Source organism: Cervus canadensis, chromosome 5 (genome assembly GCF_019320065.1).
Source record: "Cervus canadensis isolate Bull #8, Minnesota chromosome 5, ASM1932006v1, whole genome shotgun sequence".
In the NCBI taxonomy this organism is placed as follows: Eukaryota; Metazoa; Chordata; class Mammalia; order Artiodactyla; family Cervidae; genus Cervus; species Cervus canadensis.
Genome location: NC_057390.1, coordinates 10,209,513 through 10,229,135, shown reverse-complemented (window position 1 = coordinate 10,229,135; position 19,623 = coordinate 10,209,513). Strand labels below are relative to the sequence as shown.

The 19,623-nt window shown below is 45.0% G+C and overlaps 1 protein-coding gene and 1 non-coding gene across 5 annotated transcripts in view; both read left to right on the top strand.

Moving 5' to 3' along the window:
• The window catches only part of TET3 (tet methylcytosine dioxygenase 3), a 107,416-nt gene extending 102,647 nt beyond the window's left edge, over positions 1–4,769 (top strand). For all 4 annotated transcript variants that reach the window (XM_043468143.1, XM_043468142.1, XM_043468141.1 and 1 more), the window contains one exon: positions 105–4,769. In XM_043468143.1, the coding sequence (XP_043324078.1) occupies positions 105–1,903 (1,799 nt within the window). In that variant the 3' untranslated portion in view covers positions 1,904–4,769. The remainder of the gene's footprint in view (positions 1–104) is intronic.
• A 14,383-nt stretch (positions 4,770–19,152) lies between these two features.
• On the top strand, positions 19,153–19,257 carry LOC122442805. Its single transcript, XR_006269789.1, has one exon. It is a non-coding gene; the product is annotated as a small nucleolar RNA U13 (small nucleolar RNA).
• The last annotated feature ends 366 nt before the right edge of the window (positions 19,258–19,623 follow it).

Here is a 19,623-nt window from a genome sequence, read left to right as displayed (position 1 = left end):
CGCGTCTTGCCTGCCTGGCTGAGGAATCCTCTCAAGAGAAGAGGGAGCTTCTGTGACGGTGGTTCCCTGTGCTCCTTCTCTGTCTCACCTCCTGTCTTCCTCAGGCCTTTCTCTGAAGGCTGGATTGTCCCAGCAAAGCCTGAAACCTTCCCTCAAGGTGGAGCCGCAGAACCCCTTCAGCTCCTTCAAGTACAGCGGCAACACAGTGGTGGAGAGCTACTCGGTGCTGGGCAGCTGCCGGCCCTCCGACCCCTACAGCGTGAACAGCGTGTACTCCTACCACTCCTACTATGCACAGCCCGGCCTGGCCTCCGTCAACGGCTTCCACTCCAAGTACGCGCTTCCGTCGTTCAGCTACTACGGCTTTCCAGCCAGTAACCCGGTCTTCCCCTCTCAGTTCCTGGGTGCTGGTGCCTGGGGGCACAGTGGCAGCAGCAGCAGTTTCGAGAAGAAGCCAGACCTCCACGCTCTGCACAACAGCCTGAGCCCAGCCTACGGTGGTGCTGAGTTTGCCGAGCTGCCTGGTCAGGCTGTTCACACAGACACCCACCACCCCGCTTCTCACCACCAGCAGCCTGCTTATCCAGGCCCCAAGGAGTATCTGCTTCCGAAGGCCCCCCAGATCCACCCAGTGTCCAGGGACCCCTCTCCTTTTGCACAGAGCTCCAATTGCTACAACAGATCCATCAAGCAAGAGCCAGTAGATCCACTGGTCCACACTGAATCTGTATCCAGAGAGCCTAGCAAGATGGGCAAAACACCTTTGCCTGAGGCATCTCAGAACGGGGGCCCCAGTCATCTATGGGGACAGTACTCAGGAGGCCCAAGCATGTCCCCCAAAAGGACTAACGGCGTGGGTGGCAGCTGGGGTGTGTTCCCTCCTGTGGAGAGCCCCACCGTTATCCCTGATAAGCTCGGTTCTTTTGGGGGTGCCTGCCTGACCCCTTCCCACTTCTCTGATGGCCAGCATCAGTGGGGGTTGTTTCCTGGCGAGGGACAGCAGCCGGCCCCCCAGCCTGGAGGACGGCTGCGAGGCAAGCCGTGGAGCCCCTGCAAGTTTGGAAGCAACGCCTCGGCCTTGGCTGGGCCCGGCCTGACTGAGAAGCCCTGGGGGGTAGGGGCAGGGGATTTCAGCTCCGCCCTGAAAGGTGGGCCTGGATTCCAAGACAAGCTGTGGAGCCCCTTGAAAGGGGAGGAGGGGAGGATTCCAACCCCGGGGGTGAGCCAGCTGGACAAAGCCTGGCAGTCCTTCGGCATGCCCCTGGGCCCCAGTGAGAAGCTGTTTGGGGCCCTGAAGTCCGAGGAGAAGCTGTGGGATCCCTTCAGCCTGGAGGAGGGGACAGCAGAGGGGCCCCCTAACAAGGGGCCGGTGAAGGAGGAGAAGGGCAGCGGGGGCGGCACCGGTGGAGCGGAGGAGGAGGAGGAGCTGTGGTCGGACAGCGAACACAACTTCCTGGACGAAAACATCGGTGGCGTGGCCGTGGCCCCCGCTCACGGCTCCATCCTCATCGAGTGTGCCCGGCGGGAGCTGCACGCCACCACGCCCCTCAAGAAGCCCAACCGCTGCCACCCCACCCGCATCTCGCTGGTCTTCTACCAGCACAAGAACCTCAACCAGCCCAACCACGGGCTGGCGCTCTGGGAGGCCAAGATGAAGCAGCTGGCGGAGAGGGCGCGGGCACGACAGGAGGAGGCCGCCCGGCTGGGCCTGGGCCATCAGGAGGCCAAGCTCTATGGGAAGAAGCGCAAGTGGGGGGGCGCCGTGGTCCCCGAGTCCCAGCATAAGGAGAAGAAGGGGATGGTCCCCACCCGGCAGGCGCTGGCCATGCCCACGGACTCAGCGGTCACCGTGTCCTCCTATGCCTACACGAAGGTCACCGGCCCCTACAGCCGCTGGATCTAGGTGCCAGGGAGCCAGCGTACCTCAGCGTCGGGCCCGGCCCGAGCTGCCTCTGTGGTGCTTTCGCCCTCACACCTGGGGGCGGGTTGGGGGTGCAGAAGTCTTTTTATCTATATATACATATATAGATACGCATATATATGTATTTATGGTCCAAACCTCAGAACTGACCCGCCCCTCCCTTCCCCCCCCCACCCCCACTTCCCCAGCACTTTGAAGAAGAAACTACGGCTGTCGGGTGATTTTTTTCGTGATCTTAATATTTATATCTCCACATTGGTTTTTTCCCTCCCTTGTTCGGGGGGGCTTTTATTTTCTCTTGTTTTTAAAACTCTATCCTTGTATATCACAATAATGGAAAGAAAATTTATAGTGTCCTTTCACAAAGGAGTAGTTTTAAATTCCATTTAAAATGTGTATTTATTGGATTTTTTTTAAAGTGACAATTGTAATGGTAAAGGATCGGCAGGAAAGGCCAGAAGCACTCATTCCTGCCCAGGTGTGCTGGGCCCGGTGAGCCTGGCCCTCTTGGGAGATGACGAGGTTCTCTCAGCCATCGGCCCCTCATGAGCCAAGTGCAGGTCGTAGCCACCCACTGCATCCCCCTGACAGACACGCCTTCCCTTCAGGGGAGGGAGCCCTCAGGACAGCTTCTGTCCTCTTCAGTAGGATGGGAGAATCTGTAGAAAAACCCCTGGGGTCCCTTTTCCAGTCACCGGCTTGGAGTCGGGTATGGGGGGGCAGGCGCACCCCAGGCCAGGCACCCGAGATGCTGGCATAGATCTCCCCCGAAACCAGGTTGGAAGTAGATAGCTTCAAGCTTGCTAGTCTCCACACTGAATCCTCTCTGTCCGTTAGCTATCAAGTCACGTGGTACCGTGGTCCCCTCGGCAGCACCTCCGGACGGAGCTGGAATTGAGAGGTTCTCAGGAGCCTTTTCCCACCAAGCTGACTAGCCAATGAATACTGGCTGAAGGAATTTGTCTTAGTGGCAGGTTTTAAAAAAAAAAAAAAATGCCTCCAAAGTCGATGCTGATACCGAAAAGGGCTACTGTATCTTTAAGAACAAGAAGTCGAACCCAAGCTGTGAAAAGCCGAGCCTGGTGCTGTAGTGCTCTGCTGGGCCTCCTTGATCGGGCAGGCCGCCGGCGGGACTCCGCACAGCAGTGAGACGGCTGTAACGCATCTCCTTATCCCTGGATCTCACATTGGACAATGGTGCATGCCTCACACCTGAGCCCACCCCTCCATGCTACCATTTGAGGAGTGGGCCTACACTTAACAATTTTTAAATGCAAGAGTCAAACATTTTCAGCAGGTAGCTATGATTTTCCTCCCTAATTGGTGCCATTTCTCTATTTGGTCATTTTCTCCTTTCCTTCATTCCTCCCCTCTCCACCCACTTGAACATGCCCATTCTAAAATTCTGGTGCATTCGTTCAGTTCTTTGAAATGAGAATGTGGTGCTTAATTTTTTTGACACTTGTTGAGAGAGGTTGGGCCTGACAGGTAGGAAGCAACATTCGTCGACAGCACGTCAGACTTCTTGGAGTGTGTGTTTTTCCTGTGGTATTAGCAGAAATGATGTCCAGCTACCCATGTGGATGTATGTGGTACGTGAGAGGCTTCATAAGGACACAGAGGGGAATATGGCCACACAGTGATTGATAGCCAAACCCTGAGATAAACATCAGATATTTATTGAGCAGTTTTATTCAGATGTGGGTCTTCATATGAGTTTAACAATCAGATGACGATGCTAAAGGCAAGTTCCTGAGCTTCCAGGTGCCTTGTGTAAGAGCTGAGAATCGACCCGCTGGGTGTTTACTGTAACTGTTCCAGCAGCACTGGCGGAGACTCGCTTGAGATGTCCTGAGCATTTATGTGGTCTGGTTTTAATTGTAAATAGTGAAAAAAAATTTTTAAGCACTTTTGCCTAGATTTAAACAGCAACTTGAAAAAAGTATGTTTTAACATGTAATTGTGGGAGAAATTGTAAATAGTAGCTGAATATTTAACGTGCTTTGTCTAGCCTTCACTTTTACCATATTCTGTAAAGTTGCATTTATTTTACAGGACAAAAATGAAATATTATTGCTTTTGAAATAAATACCCAAGAGCTTATCAGGATTTCGAATTATTCAGAACTCAGATTTATAGGAAAACCTCTGACCTTCAGTTTGACAAGCTAAAGGAAGCAGAGTCTTTAATGAGCATGCTGATTTTCTAGTTTTGAGGAAAAGTTGGGTCCTTTAAATGCTATTTTGCTTAACGCATCAGTACTTTTATGCAGGTCTCATTTGACTCCGTGCTTAGGTAGATGCGGGGGTGCCTTGAAAACTTCATTTTAAATTATCTTAAACAAGAAATACAATATTTTACAAAACATTTGGAGAATGTGACCGTCTGTATGACCCGGGAAAGCCCCAGGTTGGCTGTTGGTTTGGAAGGTCCCGCGTGTAACCCAGGTGATTCTGATACTTGGCATGTATGAATCTCCTTGATGTGTGTTCAATAGACTCTTCCCCTCATCACCCTTTGGTAGCAAAGCCATTAGATGAAAGGAGAAACCAATACAATCTAAAAGCATGTGATGTCTGTCCCCCCACAACCCAAACAGCCTTTGGTTCATAAATTCTAGATTAGCAAATAGGCTGCTGAGAAGTGAGTCAAGAGGCAGTCTCCATTGGATGTACCCATGCCCTCCAGAACGGTATTTCAGAGATTAGGTGGTGCTGTTGCCATGCTCAAGCCCATGCTGATTTTTACACACTACATGTATAACCTACCTCAAATCTCAGTCATTAAATTAGCATGCTTTAGACGTATGTTTAAAAAGTAACTATGCACAGCTCTTTATCCCCTCCCCCTTGCTGCTGAAGGTTTCTTAAAGAGAAAAATCGAATTTTTATTTTTTACTGGCACTATCATTTTTTAAGTCCTAAAGATGATTAACAGACATTTTTATCATGAGAAGAAAAATAAAGCCATTGCAACTAAAGAACCTAACAGCATGACCAAGTTTTAGGAATAATAGTCTAGCAACAGAAATGATGGAGTCCTAGAGTCATCTCCCCCAGTGTGCCCTGTCCACAGATGCCATCCACGTGCAGTGCAGACAGTTGGTTCTACTTTTGTTTTCCCTGCCTTTTTTGCATGCAAGGAAAGTACTTGCAAAGTTTTGTGCTAAGAAGTTTTTAAAATAAAAAAATCGCTTTGCGGCAGGTTCTCGCAAAATAACTGGTGCTAGCTCAAGAAACCGTTATCTAACCATCAGAAATGTTGACTGAAGTGTTTCATGGCTTTTGAGGTTTCTTGTTTTCGTTGTTGTTTAGTGTGTTTTCTGGCAGGGCCTGGGTTTCCCACTCTGGCTTCGTGGGTACTGCCTCGCCGTCTCACTGAGATGACAGGTGCGCAGGGAAAGAGATCCTACCCGCCCCTCTTGGTCCTCTCACCAGCCTCTTTTGGAAACAGTAGTTTGCAGAGCAAGGGATTTAAAAGTGCTGAAGCAAGGAAGGAAGAAGCAGATCTTAATTGCTTTGTGCCCGACAGCAGTGGGTATGCGAGGACGGGTGACAGTGAGTAGATGGTAACCTGATTCCATTAAGAGAACCCAGCCAGGCTTCATGAAGTTGACCACCGCCAGACCTCACACCAGGGCAGTGCTGCGGAAATTAAAATGATAGCCCCGACGTGCCTCAACCAATCTCTTTCCTTTTGTTACTGAAGTGTGTTTTATGGACTAGGAAGCATTTTTATGAATTGAAATAGTCTAAATAAAATGGTGCTATGGTGTTTTAATGTGACTGTCCCTGATCCTGTCCTGCTGAGGTGCTATCAAGGTTCTGAAACCACAACCAACCAAAAACAAGGTGGGCTCCAGTCTCTTGGCTTCTTCCCCTGCCCCCTTTTGGTGCTGTCTCCTTAGACTTCTGTTTACGTGCTAGAACCTGCTCTGAGCAGTTTTTCTGTTTTGTTTTATTCCTCCCTTGCTGGCCAGACAGAAAGGCAAGTCTCGAAGGCAGCTAGCCCTCTTACTGGGGCGGGGAGTGGGCCTGCCTGGCTTGGAGGTGGCGGGCACGCTGGTTTCACATGTGTCCTCTTGGGTCTATCAAGAAAGGAAGCATGAAGAGGTTTTGGGGTTTTTTTTTTTTTTTTTTGGAGGAAGGGGAGTCAGGTAACCCTGCGTCTTCTAACGCAGGCATTCTCATAGCCGACAGACGTTTTCTCCTGCTGTCCAGGGTGCTGACTAGATGTCTCTGAGAGTTCCAAAGGTGCTCTGCAGGCCAGGGTGGGCGGATGGGCCTCCTCCCCTCCCCAGCACTGGCCAGGACCGTGGTGGGCAGGGGGCTCATTCCTTTGCTCCTCACAGCCTTTGCCCCAGCATCCAGCATTGCTTCTGCCTCTCATTGGTATCCCCTCGTGTTCAAACTAAAGGAAGGAGCTTTGCTCACTTGGTGCCACTGAGGCTGTTTTTAGTTGGTGCTATTCTAAATTTCTTCTTGGGTCCACAAAAGTTGATATTTTAAAAATTCAACAGGAAGCTCCATTTTGTGTCATCCACTGTCACAATAATTTTTTTTTAAATACCTCAAAAACAGGACATCATGACAACTTTGGTAAAGTAGATTCCAGGAGGCTCTGATATGTACGGGTTGTCCATTTGATGACCTACTTGACCTTGAAGAATCTGGGGTCATTTTATTTTTCATTCTTCAGTTAAAATGGCAGAATGCTTAAAGGAAGGACTGTGGTTGACTTTTGTTTCCTTTTAAGTTTTGCTTTTGAATAAAATGTGAATTTCCTATGCCCATCTCATTGAGCTTTTTCAGTCATTGTTGCTGTCATTTGAAATGACTCCCTCACAACCTATTTTTATTAACCAGCTGCATCTGCTGTAGTACATGGCCAACTTCAACATACCCTGGACCAACCTGAATATTTTTTGAGGTGCATACGCCCAGCATAGGTTATACAGTCCCGCACGCACTCACACGCACAGGGAGAGTTTTTCCACGGGCGAGGCCCCGTCTTGGCACTCCCAGCCCTTCCTTCCGCAGAGCTGCCAACAAGAGAAAAGCAATAGGCTTCTTCCCTGAGCAGAGATTGCAGCACAGAAATGCAAGGTCTACCGTCGCTTTTGCCTAAGAATCGGTGAGAATCGGCCGACTTCCCCGTTTGCTTCTCTTCTGATATCAGGGATGCTTTTTGTAGTGGTATCGTTTGCTCTCTTTTCTCACTTTGACTACCTGTCATTCAGGGATAACTCATCATTTATCACATGAGGATTTTAAAAATTCTATTTGGCTCATTTGAATATCCAAATTTTCTTGGTTCCAGTACTTTTTTTTTTCTTTTGAGGGGAAAAAAGGAGGAGAAAAACAGGAGTGATGTAATTTCTTTTTCATCTATTCTAATTAAAGAAACAAGGGCAGGTCATATTGTGGCATATTAATGCATTAGACTTAATCTAGAACCCCTGTAGCTTTTTGATGTGTTTTATTTCTTCTCTCTTTGAATTCCTGTTTGGTTACTTGGCTTCCAATGGAGGTGAACTTAACAACCATACTTGAATATTCCGTCTTGACTTTGTAACTGTGGCTACTTGAAATGAAGTTTATCTGGGGTTGATGGATGAATGGTAGATTTTTGCAATGTCTCAAGGCAATAGGATGTGTATTATTAAACTGTAGATATTCTTAGTACAGTAAATTTATGCTGATAATTTTATTTTGTATAATTTTTACTTTTTTGTTAATATTTTTTCCTCCCACTTTATTGGTTTGCCTCCTGAGCTACCCTCCTTGCCCTCCCTTCTCCCCCAGTGTTTCAGCAGATTTAATTTAGGGTGCCTAGAAATTGCAAGTATGTATCCTTTTTTGATTTGTATTTTATTATAATTTACACAAACAACTGGGTTTGTGAACTGTATTACTCCTGGTATCTTTAAAATATTGTGGGTGTTTTAATAAATTTTATATTTATTTTTTGCACTCAAATTCTGTGTGGCTTCTTTTTCCCCACCTTGAATTGGGCCCAGATTGTGGTATTTAAGGTTCCCTATAATCCCACTCTGGTCCAACTCTCAGATCCATACATAACTACTGGAAAAGCCACAGCTTGAAATCCCACTACAAGTCACGTATTATTGATCACAAACATTTTCGGAGTACTTAAATACAACCATGTGCGTGTACAACTTTTTTAATGGAATAGAACAATAATTCTATCCTCTCCATGGATCATAGCCTTATAGTAAAGAGACTTGGGTAACTCAGTGAAGCTATGAACCATGACTTGCAGGGCCACCCAAGACGGACAGGTCACAGTGACAAGTTCTGACAAACGTGGTCCACTGGAGAAGGGAATGGCAACCCACTCCAGTATTCTTGCCTGGAGAACCCCATGTGCAGTATGAAAAGGCAGAAAGATATGACACCAGAAGATGAGCCCCCCAGGTCAGTAGGTGTCCAGTATGCTACTGGGGAAGAGCAGAGGGCAGTTGCTAATAGCTCCAGAAAGAAGGACGTGGCTGGGCCAAAGCAGGAACGACACTCAGTTGTGGAAGTGTCTGGTGGTGAAAGGAAAGTCCAGTGTCGTAAAGAACAATACTGCAAAACAACCTGGAATGTTAGGTCCACGAATCAAGGTAAATTGGCTGTGGTCAAGCAGATGGCAAGAGTGAACATCAACATCTTAGGAGTCAGTGAACTAAAATGGATGAGAACGGGAGAATTTAATTCATATGACCACTGTATCTACTACTGTAGGAAAAATTCCTTAGGAGAAATGGAGTAGCACTCACAGTCAACAAGAGAGTCCAAAATGCAGTACTTGTGCAATCTCAAAAATGACAGAATGATCTTGGTTCATTTCCAAGGCAAATCATTCAACATCACAGTAATCCAAGTCTATGCTACAACCACTGATGCTGAAGAAGCTGAGGTTGACCGATTCTATGAAAACCTACAAGACCTTCTAGAATTAACACCAAAAAAAGATGTCCTTTTCATTATAGGGGATGGGAGTGCAAAAGTAAGAAATCAAGAGATACCTGAAATAACAGGTAAGTTTGGTCTTGGAGTACAAAATGAAGAAGGGCAAAGGCTAACAGAGTTTTGTCAAGAAAGTATGCTGGTCATAGCAAACACCCTTTTCCAACAACCCAAGGGAAAGCTCCACACATGGACATCACCAGATGGTCGATACCAAAATCGGATTATGTTCTTTGCAGCCAAAGATGGAGAAGCTCTATATAGTCAGTAAAAACGAGGCTTGGAGCTAAGTGTGGCTCAGATCATGAGCTCCTTGTTGCAAAATTTAGGCTTAAAGTGAAGAAAGGAAGCAAAATCACCAGGCCATTCAGGTGTGACCTAAATCAAACCCCTTATGATTATACAGTGGAAGTGACAGATAGATTCAAGGGATTAGATCTGACAGAGTGCCTAAAGAACTATGGACAGAGTTCATAGTTCTTGTACAGGAGACGGTGACCAAAACCATCTCCAAGAAAAAGAAATGTAAAAAGACTAAGTGGTTGTCTCAGGAGGCTTTATGAACAGCTGAGGAAAGAAGAGAAGTGAAAAGCCAGGGAGAAAGGATAAGATATAGCCAAGAGAATGCAGAGTTCCAGAGGATAGCAAGGAGAGATAAGGCCTTCCCTGGTGAACAGTGCAACGAAACAGAGGAAAACAATAGGAAAAACTAGAGATCTCTTCAAAAAAATTGGAGGTGTTAAGGGAACATTTCATGTGAGGATGGGCATTATAAAAGACAGAAATGGTAGGATCTAACAGAAACAGAAGAGATTAAGAAGAGGTGGCAAGAATACACAGAACTTTACAGGAAAGGTCTTAATGATTCGGATATCCATGATGGTGTGGTGACTCACCTACAGCCAGACATCCTAGAATGTGAAATCAAGTGGGCCTGGGGAAGGATTACTATGAACAAAGCTAGTGGAGGTGATGGAATTCCAGCTGAGCTATTTAAAATCCTAAAAGATGATGCTGTGAAAGTGCTGCACTCAATACGCCAGCAAATTTGGAAAACACAGCAGTGGCCACGGGACTAGAAAAGGTTAGTTTTCATTCCAATCCCAAGGAAGAGTAATGTCAAAGAATGTTCAAACTACCATAAAATTTATTTCATTTCGCATGCTAGCAAGGTTATACTCAAAATCCTTCAAAATCCTAGGCTTCAGCAGTAGTTGAACCAAGAACTTCCAGATGTACAAACTGAGTTTGGAAATGTCAGAGGAACCAGAGATCAAATTGCTAACATTTGTTGGATTATGAAGAAAGCAAGGAAGTTCCAGAAAAACATCTTCTTCATTGACTAAACTAAAGCCTTTGACTGGATCACTACAAACTGTGGAAAATTCTTAAAAGATGGGAAACAAGATCATCTCACTTGTTTCCTGAGAAACCTGTATGCAGGTAAGAAGCAACAGTTAGAACTGGACATGGAACAATGGACTGGTTCCAAACTGGGAAAGGAGTACATCAAGGCTGTATTTTGTCACCCTGCTTATTTAATTTATATGCAGAGTACATCATTCAAAATGCTGGGTTGGATGAATCACAGTTTGAATCAATATTGCTGGGAGAAATATAAACAGCCTCAGATGTGCAGATAATACCACTACAATGGCAGAAGGTGAGAAGTGAATAAACAGCCTCTTGATGAGGGCAAAAGAGAATGAAAAAACTGGCTTGGAACTCAACATTCAAAAAACCAAGATCTTAGCATCTAGTCCCATTGCTTCATGGCAAATAGATGGGGAAGCAATGGAAACAGTGATAGACTATTTTCTTGGGCTCCAAAATCACTGCAGACAGTGATTGCAGCTGAAATTAAGATGCTTGCTCCTTGGAAGAAAAGCTATAATGAACCTAGACAGCATGTTAAAAAGCAGAGACATCACTTTGCTGACAAAGGTCTGTATAGTTAAAGCTATGGAATTTCCAGTAGTCATGTACAAATGTGAGAGTTGGACCATAAAGAAGGCTGAGTACTGAAGAATTGATGCTTTGGAATGGTGGTTCTGCAGAAGACTCTTAAGAGTCCCTTAGACAGCAAGGAGACTAAACCAGTCAATCCTAAAGGAAATCAACCCTCAATGTTCATTGGAAGGACTGTTGCTGAAGCTAAAACTCCAATACTTAGGCCACCTGATGGGAAGAGCCGACTCATTGGTAAAGACCCTCATGCTGGGAAAGATTGAAGGCTAAAGGAGAAGGAGGTGGCAGAGAATGAGATGGTTAGATAGCATCCCTGACTCAATGGACATGAATTTGAGCAAACTCTGGGAGATAGTGGAGGGCAGAGGAGCCTGGCATGCTACAGTCCATGAGGTTGCAAAGAGTTGGACTAGACTTGGCAACTGAACTAAAACAATTATATTGTAATCTTTTTTCACTTAACACATTTTCAAGTATCAGTAATACAGAACTATAGTTGACCCTGAGCAACTCCAGGGTTAGGGGCACCAACCCTCTGCACAATTAAAGATCTGCAGATTATTTACTAGTCCACCCTTGTATCTGCAGTTCCCCAGTATCTGAGGTTCCACATCTACCAACTCAATAAACTTGGATCCTATAGGACCGTAGTATTTACTATTGAAAAAAATCTGCATATAAGGGGATCCATGCAGTTCAAACCCATGCTTTTCAAGTCTTAAAGAGTTGCTTAGTAACAGCATAGTGTAGATTTACTCATCCACATATATCATTGAACTCTAAGATTCAAACTTGTTGCAATTATACATTGAACTAATCTAAATCTGCCTTCATCTAATTTCCACCAAATTTCTTTCTACTCTAAGAAGCATCTCAATTAATCTCTCAAAACCACCTGACTTCATCCTTAATTCCCTGAACCTTCTTCTGACATAGCTCCAGACCCTATCCTACCCCCAACCATACCCCTGTTGGCAACTAGAGCATCTTTCATTACAGTGACTTCTCTAGAAATGGACACTGCTCCAGATGGGATCTGGCTGGTCTAAACCAAGCACAGAGACACCACAGAGTCCTGCCATCTGGACACACCATTTTTTTTTTTTTTGGACACACCATTTTTATTAACACACACCGAAGTTTATTAGCTTTGTAAGCAGCTGAGTCATTCTGAGGGCTATGTGACTCAGCAGAAAGAACATGGATCCCTCACTTCCCCACTGTGTGACATGAGATGAGCTGTTTCATCTCCCTGTGTCATTTTCTTGGTCTATAAAGCAGCTAATATCACCACGTAAGATTGAGATGAGCTTCGAAAAACAATACTACAGAAGTAAAAGTACCAGGCATTTGAGATGTGGCTGGTATAGAAGCTATCATTATCTCTCTGCGCATCTACAAAGCTTTAAGTCACTAAAGAGTCCAAGACTTAGTTGTGGACCATGGAGTGACTTCTTGTGTGAAATGCTGCCAAGACAGGCTCCCCAGCTCCATCCTTAGTGCAATTCATTTTGTGTTTTACACATGGCACTCAAAGCTTACCCATCCTGGATGGACTGTTTAACCCATCCTCCCTGCCAGTGTTAAGTCTTAATTTTGTCAATATTGTTTAACCCTACAAAGCTGTGCAAGCTTGCTCAACAACTTTATCATAAGATCTGCTGATGCTCTTGTAGACTTCTTAACCTAAAAGAGCTGTTAGTCATTTTATGTCTCCCAGCGTACTCTGAAACAATAGGCACTCATTGTCCTGTGAGAAGAAATGAATGAATACCCTTAGTGAGCGGGGGGATCAGCTGAAATACATTCAACACATGGACCTCAGCACACATTCTTGTCAGACACAAGGACACCACAGAAGATACAAGAGGACCACACTTAGAAGACACTATAGCAGATATAATCAAAGCTTCATCAAAATCTAGATCCTTCCAATGCCATCCTGACTCCCACCTGCAGAAGCCTTGGCAGATACTTGCTCTCCTCCTCTACCAAGAAGCCCAAACCCAGGCCAATTCCCCTTCCCTCCCCTTCAAACATCATCCTCTATTTTGTCTTTTTTCCTCACACGCATTGATTCCTACTCCTTGGGACTAGTCCCCTCCCCCTGCCCCGACATTTTCTCTGGGTTTACATCCTTTCCTCTGCCTCTGGGACATGCCTCATCAACTATCCTCTTTCCTCAGCTCCTCCCTCACCGTGATCTCAGGACCATCAGCCTGATCCTGCTCTGCCTTGATGTAACCGCTTTTCTCCCTACTTCCTAACACCACCACGTTTCTGCAGGTATAGACAACCTCCTGGTTTCAACATCCACACTACTCACTCACTGTATCCTTGGCCCTCCAGAAAGAGCTGTCTTCCAGGCCCATGATTCTGTCTTCACTGATCTCTCAAAACCCTCTACTCCTGGAATGTGTTAATACCACCGGTGACATCCCATTATCCAAGGAGCCTAAAGCCCCCCACTCTTCTCATGGCCCCTCATGTCCTTTAAACATAGATGCCCCCGCCAAGAGAACAGGTTCAAGCCTCGCTTTGACTCTAGTCTTTCCCTCAGAGGCCTTATTCAACCACCAGGCCTAATCTATGACCCTAATGCCAAAGCTGTATCTAGTAGCTCTGGATGACTGTTTGGCAGGGCCAAAGTTTTAACACATCTGAAACTGACCTCTTGGTATTTCCCTGGTGGTCCACTGGTGAAGAGTCCACCTTCCAATGCAGGGACACAGGTTCAATCCCTGGTAGGGGAACTAAGATCCCGCATGCCACAGTGCCACAGGGCAACTGAGCCTGTGTGTGGCCACTAAAGAAAGCCCGTGTGCCACAATGAAGACCCAAGGCAGCCAAATGTTTATTTATTTATTTATTTTTCAAATGTTTTTTTAATTGCTAAGAATAATAATAAAATTAACCTCTCAAGTCTCTGTCATATTTTCCTCTGGCTGTTGATGGCAGTGTCATTCTACTGGTCACATCCTGACACCTGCCAAGGTTGGATTTTACCTCCTCAGTGTCCTCAATCCTGCCTCCCCTTTCCATGATTATTAGTAGTCCACACTGTACAGTTGCCCAGGCTGCACACTGATGTAGACTAACATGTGCGCCTTGGTCATTGGCATAAACTCCCCACGGCCAGGAGAGGACCACAGCAGGGCCTTCTAAAGCCAGGGGCCCAGGCAGAGGCCTCTCACATTTTGGCCTAAAAAATGAGAACTTTCAGGAAGATTAAGTGACTTGCACAAGACCATCAGCTGAGAAGTAGCAGAACCCAGGCTCAAACCAGGTGTGTCTGATACAAAAGCCTCTGCCCTGTGCAAATATACCCCTGCTTCTCCTGTACCTTAAGAGACATGTATCCAAGGGATACATATTGTTCTTGCTGGCGGGAAATCTACCCACAGCTGAGCTTAAGGCATGGCTGGCAGCCTGAGGGTCTATGAGCACAAGAGACATAGGACAAGATGACTCTGCAGGAAGACGAGCTTTTCAACAGGTATCACTATGTGAAAGTCTGCATTCTAGCCCCCATTTTATTTTTCTGCTCACCTCACTGAAAACAATCTCCTTATCCAGATAATCTTCCTTAAACCAAAAAGATGATACTATTTCCCAATAACACTCCTCAATGCTCTCCACTTGGCATAGCTCTCAGGGTAAGGTGCAACACCCTAACTCTGTCAGAAGGCCCTGCAGGACCTGGCCCCAGCTCACTCTTTGTCTGACGATCTCCTAGTGGCCCCCCTCACTCCAGCCAAGTGGCTTCTCACACATGAAGGTGCTTTCAGGCTAATGGTAGTGCAAATAACACCACCATGAACTCACTCCTTTCAAAATCCATTAAAATATGTACATAAACTATGAAACTACTCCAAATAAATTACCAATAAGAACAAAAAGATCAACAAGGTTTTACTCAAGAAAGTGAATAAAATCGAGTTATCTGAAACCAGAGATAAACTTTAACTGCACAGTCGTGTCTGACTCTTTGTGACCCTCTGGACTATACAGTCCATGGAATTCTCTAGGCCAGAATACTGGATTGGGTTGCCATTTCCTTCTCTAGGGGATCTTCCCAACCCAGGGATTGAATCCAGGTCTCCCACATTGTAGGCAGATTCTTTACCAGCTGAGCCACCATGCACCAGCAATTCTAAAGAATATCATTCAGTTCAGTTCAGTCGCTCAGTTCTGTCCGACTCTTTGCAACCCCATGAACCTCAGCATGCCAGGCCTCCCTGTCCATCACCAACTCCTGGAGTTTACCCAAACTCATGTCCATCGAGTCAGTGATGCCATCCAACCAACTGTCCTCTGTCATCCCCTTCTCCTCCTGCCCTCAATCTTTCCCACCATCAGGGTCTTTTCAAATGAGTCAGTTCTTCCCATCAGGTGGCCAAAGTACCGGAGTTTCAGCTTCAACACCAGTCCTTCCAACGAACACTCAGGACTGATGTCCTTCAGGGTGGACTGGCTGGATCTCCTTGCAGTACAAGGAACTCTCAAAAGTCTTCTCCAACACCACAGTTCAAAAGCATCAATTCTTCGGCGCTGAGCTTTCTTTATAGTCCAACTCTGACATCCATACATGACTACTGGAAAAACCATAGCCTTGACTAGATGGACCTTTGTTGACAAAATAATGTCTCTGCTTTTTAATATGCTGTTTAGGTTGCTCATAACTTTTCTTCCAAGGAGTAAGAGTCTTTTAATTTCATGGCTGCAATCACCATCTGCAGTGATTTTGGAGTCCCCCAAATAAAGTCTGCCACTGTTTCCACTGTTTCCCCTTCTATTTGCCATGAAGTGAAGGGACCAGATGCCATGATCTTAGTTTTCTGAATATTGAACTTTAAGCCAACTTTTTCACTCTCCTGTTGCACCCTCTTCAAGAGGCTTTTTAGTTCTTCTTCACTTTCTGCCATAAGGGTGGTGTCATCTGCATATCTGAGGTTATTGATATTTCTCTTGATTCCAACTTGTGATTCATGCAGCCTAGCATATCTCATGATGTACTCTGCATTTAAGTTAAATAAGCAGGGTGACAATATGCAGCCTTGAGGTACTCCTTTTCCTATTTGGAACCAATCTGTTGTTCCTTGTCCAGTTCTAACTGTTGCTTCTTGACCTGCATACAGATTTCTCAAGAGGCAGGTCAGGTGGTTGGGTATTCTCATCTCTTTGAGAATTTCCCACAGTTTGTCATGATCCACACAGTCAAAGGCTTTGGCATAGTCAATAAAGCAGAAATACATGTTTTTCTGGAACTCTCTTGCTTTTTCAATGATCCCATGGATGTTGGCAATTTGATCTCTGGTTCCTCTGCCTTTTCTAAAACCAGCTTGAACATCTGGAAGTTCACGGTTCACGTATTGCTGAAGCCTGGCTTGGAGAATTTTGAACATTACTTCACTAGCGTGTGAGATGAGTGCAATCGTGTGGTCGTTTGAGCATTCTTTGGGATTGTCTTTCTTTGGGATTGGAATGAAAGCTGACCTTTTCCAGTCCTGTGGCCACTGCTGAGTTTTCCAAATTTGCTGGCATATTGAGTACAGCCCTTTCACAGCATCATCTTTCAGGATTTGAAATAGCTCAACTGGAATTCTATCACCTCCACTAGCTTTGTTCGTAGTGATGCTTCTCAAGGCCCACTTGATTTCACATTCCAGGATGTCTGACTCTAGGTGAGTGATCACACCATTGTGATAATGTGGGTTGTGAAGATCTTTTTTGTACAGTTTCTGTGTATTCTTGTCACCTCTTCTTAAAATCTTCTGCTTCTGTTAGGTCCATACCATTTCTCTCCTTTACTGAGCCCCTCTTTGCATGAAATGTTCCCTTGGTATCTCTAATTTTCTTGAAGCAATCTCTAGTGTTTCCCATTCTATTATTTTCCTCTATTTCTTTGCACTGATCACTGAGGAAGCCTCCCTTATCTCTCCTTGCTATTCTTTGGAACTCTGCATTCAAATGGGTATATCTTTCCCTTTCTTCTTTGTTTTTCATTTCTCTTCTTTTCACAGCTATTTGTAAGCCCTCCTCAGATAGCCATTTTGCTTTTTTGCATTTATTTTTCTTGGGGATGGTCTTGATCCCTGTCTCCTGTCCAATGTCATGAACCTCCATCCACAGTTCATCAGGCACTCTGTTTATCAGATCTAATCCCTTAAATCTATTTCCCACTTCCACTGTATAATCGTAAGGGATTTGATTTAGGTCATACCTGAAAGGTCTACTGGTAAGACAATAAATGGGGTAATATTATGGTATAAACAAGGAAAAATGAATTAACATTTTGTTTTTAAATTAATAAATTTTATTCATAGTGTGGTTTTTTTTGTTCAGTTGTTAAGTGTGTCCAACTCTTTGCAGCCCCATGGACTGCAGCACACCTGGCTTCTCTGTCCTTCACCAACTCCTGGAGTCTACTCAAACTCACGTCCATTGAGTCAGTGATGCCATCCAACCATCTCATCCTCTGTCATCCCCTTCTCCTCCTGCCCTCAGTCTTTCGCAGCATCAGGGTCTTTTCCAATGAGTCAGCTCTTCACATCATGTGGCCAAAGTATTGAAGCTTCAGCATCAGTCCTTCCAATGAATAATCAAAGTTGATTTACTTTAGGATTGACTAGTTTGATCTCCTTGCTGTTCAAGAGACTCTCAAGAGTCTTCTCCAGCACCACAATTCAGAAACATCAATTCTTCAGTACTCATCCTTCTTTATGTTCCAGCTCTCTCATCCATACATAACTACCGGAAAAACCATAGCTTTCACTATACAGACCTTTGTTGGCAAAGTGATGGCTCTGCTTTTTAATATGCCGTTTAGCTTTTCCTTCCAAGGAGCAAGTGTCTTTTAACTTCATGACTGCAATCGCCATCCGCAGTGATTTTTGAGCCTGAGAAAATAAAGTCTATCACTGTTTCCATTCTCTCCTCATCTATTTGCCATGAAGTGATGGGACTGGATGCTATGATCTTAGTTTTTTTGAATGTTAGAGTCAAGCCAACTTCTTCACTCTCCTCTTTCACCGTCATTAAGAGGCTCTTTAGTTTCTCTTCACTCTCTGCCATTAAATAGTATCATCTGCATATCTGATGTTGTTGATATTTCTCCTGGCAATCTTGATTCCAGCTTGTGCTTCATCCAGCCCAGCATTTCCCATGATGCACTCTGCATATAAGTTAAATAAGCAGGGTGACAATGTACCTCCTTGATGTACTTCTTTCCCGATTTGGAACCAGTCCGTTGTTCCATGTCTGGTTCTAACTGTTGCTTTTTGACCCACAAACAGGTTTCTCAGGAGATATATAAGATGGTCTGACATTCCCATCTCTTGAAGAATTTTCCACAGTTTGTTGTGATCCACACAGGCAAAGGCTTTAGCATTTTAGAGCAGTTTTAGGTTTATAGAAAAACTGAGTACTAAGTAGAGAGTTCCCATATACTCACCTCATCCCCTCCTACTTTCCCTACTGTTAGCAGTTTGCATTAGTGTGGTACATTTGTTATGACAGATGAGTCAATATTAATATAAAAGTATGACCCAAAGTCTACAGTTTACATCGGGCATCACTCTTTGTCCTGTACACTCAAAGCACTTTAACAAATGTGTGCACCATCGCGGCATCCTCCAGAATAGATCACTGCCCTAAAACCCCTCTCTGTGCCACCTGTTCATCCTTACTTCCCCTCCACCCCTGCCAGTCCCTTACCTTTTCCCACTGGTGCTCCCACAGTTCTGCTTTCCCAGAATGCCGTATAGCGGGAACCCCCACAACTGCAGCCTTTTCAGTTTGGCTTCTTTCACTTACAATGTGCATCTGAGGTTCCTCATGTGTTTTTGTGGCTAGATAGTTCATTTCTTTTTATTACTGGAATCAACACATTTTCATTGCATGAACGTGTATTTTGCAAAAGGGAGGGGAGAGAGTGGTTTCTGCAGGCGTGAAGGGTTTGGTGTGGACAGAACGCCAGGGCTGGGGAAGCTCGGGGCACGGAGGAGCAGAGCCAGGCGTGGGGCAGGGGCAGCCCGCAAGGAGAGGCGGTGTGGGGTCTGTGTGCAGACGGCGAGCTCCTGGTGGCTGGGGAGCCCTAAGAAGCACTGCCCAGAGACTTCAAGTCGGAGGCGGCCTGGGGTCCCCAGGCGGGGTCTCTGTTTTGAGCGAGCACTTGGGGAGGTCTTCCACGAGAAGCCCACCTTGTTGGTCTAAGTTCTAACAATTATAGTTACTCTTTAACAATAAAGCACCTTCAGACTTGCACATTTTAAAATTACTTACTCTCCCATCCTTTTGTAGTTCATGAGCATGATGATTGGGTGTTCACGCTGCTGCGTGACATGTGCCTCCCTCCAAACCTTGTTACGACATCGGCACATTACCTGTCTGACATAAAAAAATAAAATAAAATAAAATAAAAATAAATAAAATTACTTACTCTTTAATAAACATTACACTCTGCATGCAAATTAGTACCAAATCAGCCCCTAACACACAGGCTCAGCAGCATGCTTTTATTTTTTTTTTAATTATTATTTGAGCTACAGTGGTTTTTCCCCTTGGCTTCTGTTTACTTAGCAGTTTAAAAATTTTTTTCTTTATTACTTTATCTTTTCTATTGCTACTTAGCAATTTTTAAGACCTTTTTATTTTTACCATAAAATGTACATCAAATAAAGTTAACAGTTTTAACTGTTTACACATGTATATTTCAGTGGCATTAATTACCTTCATATTGTAGTTCAATCTCCACCATCC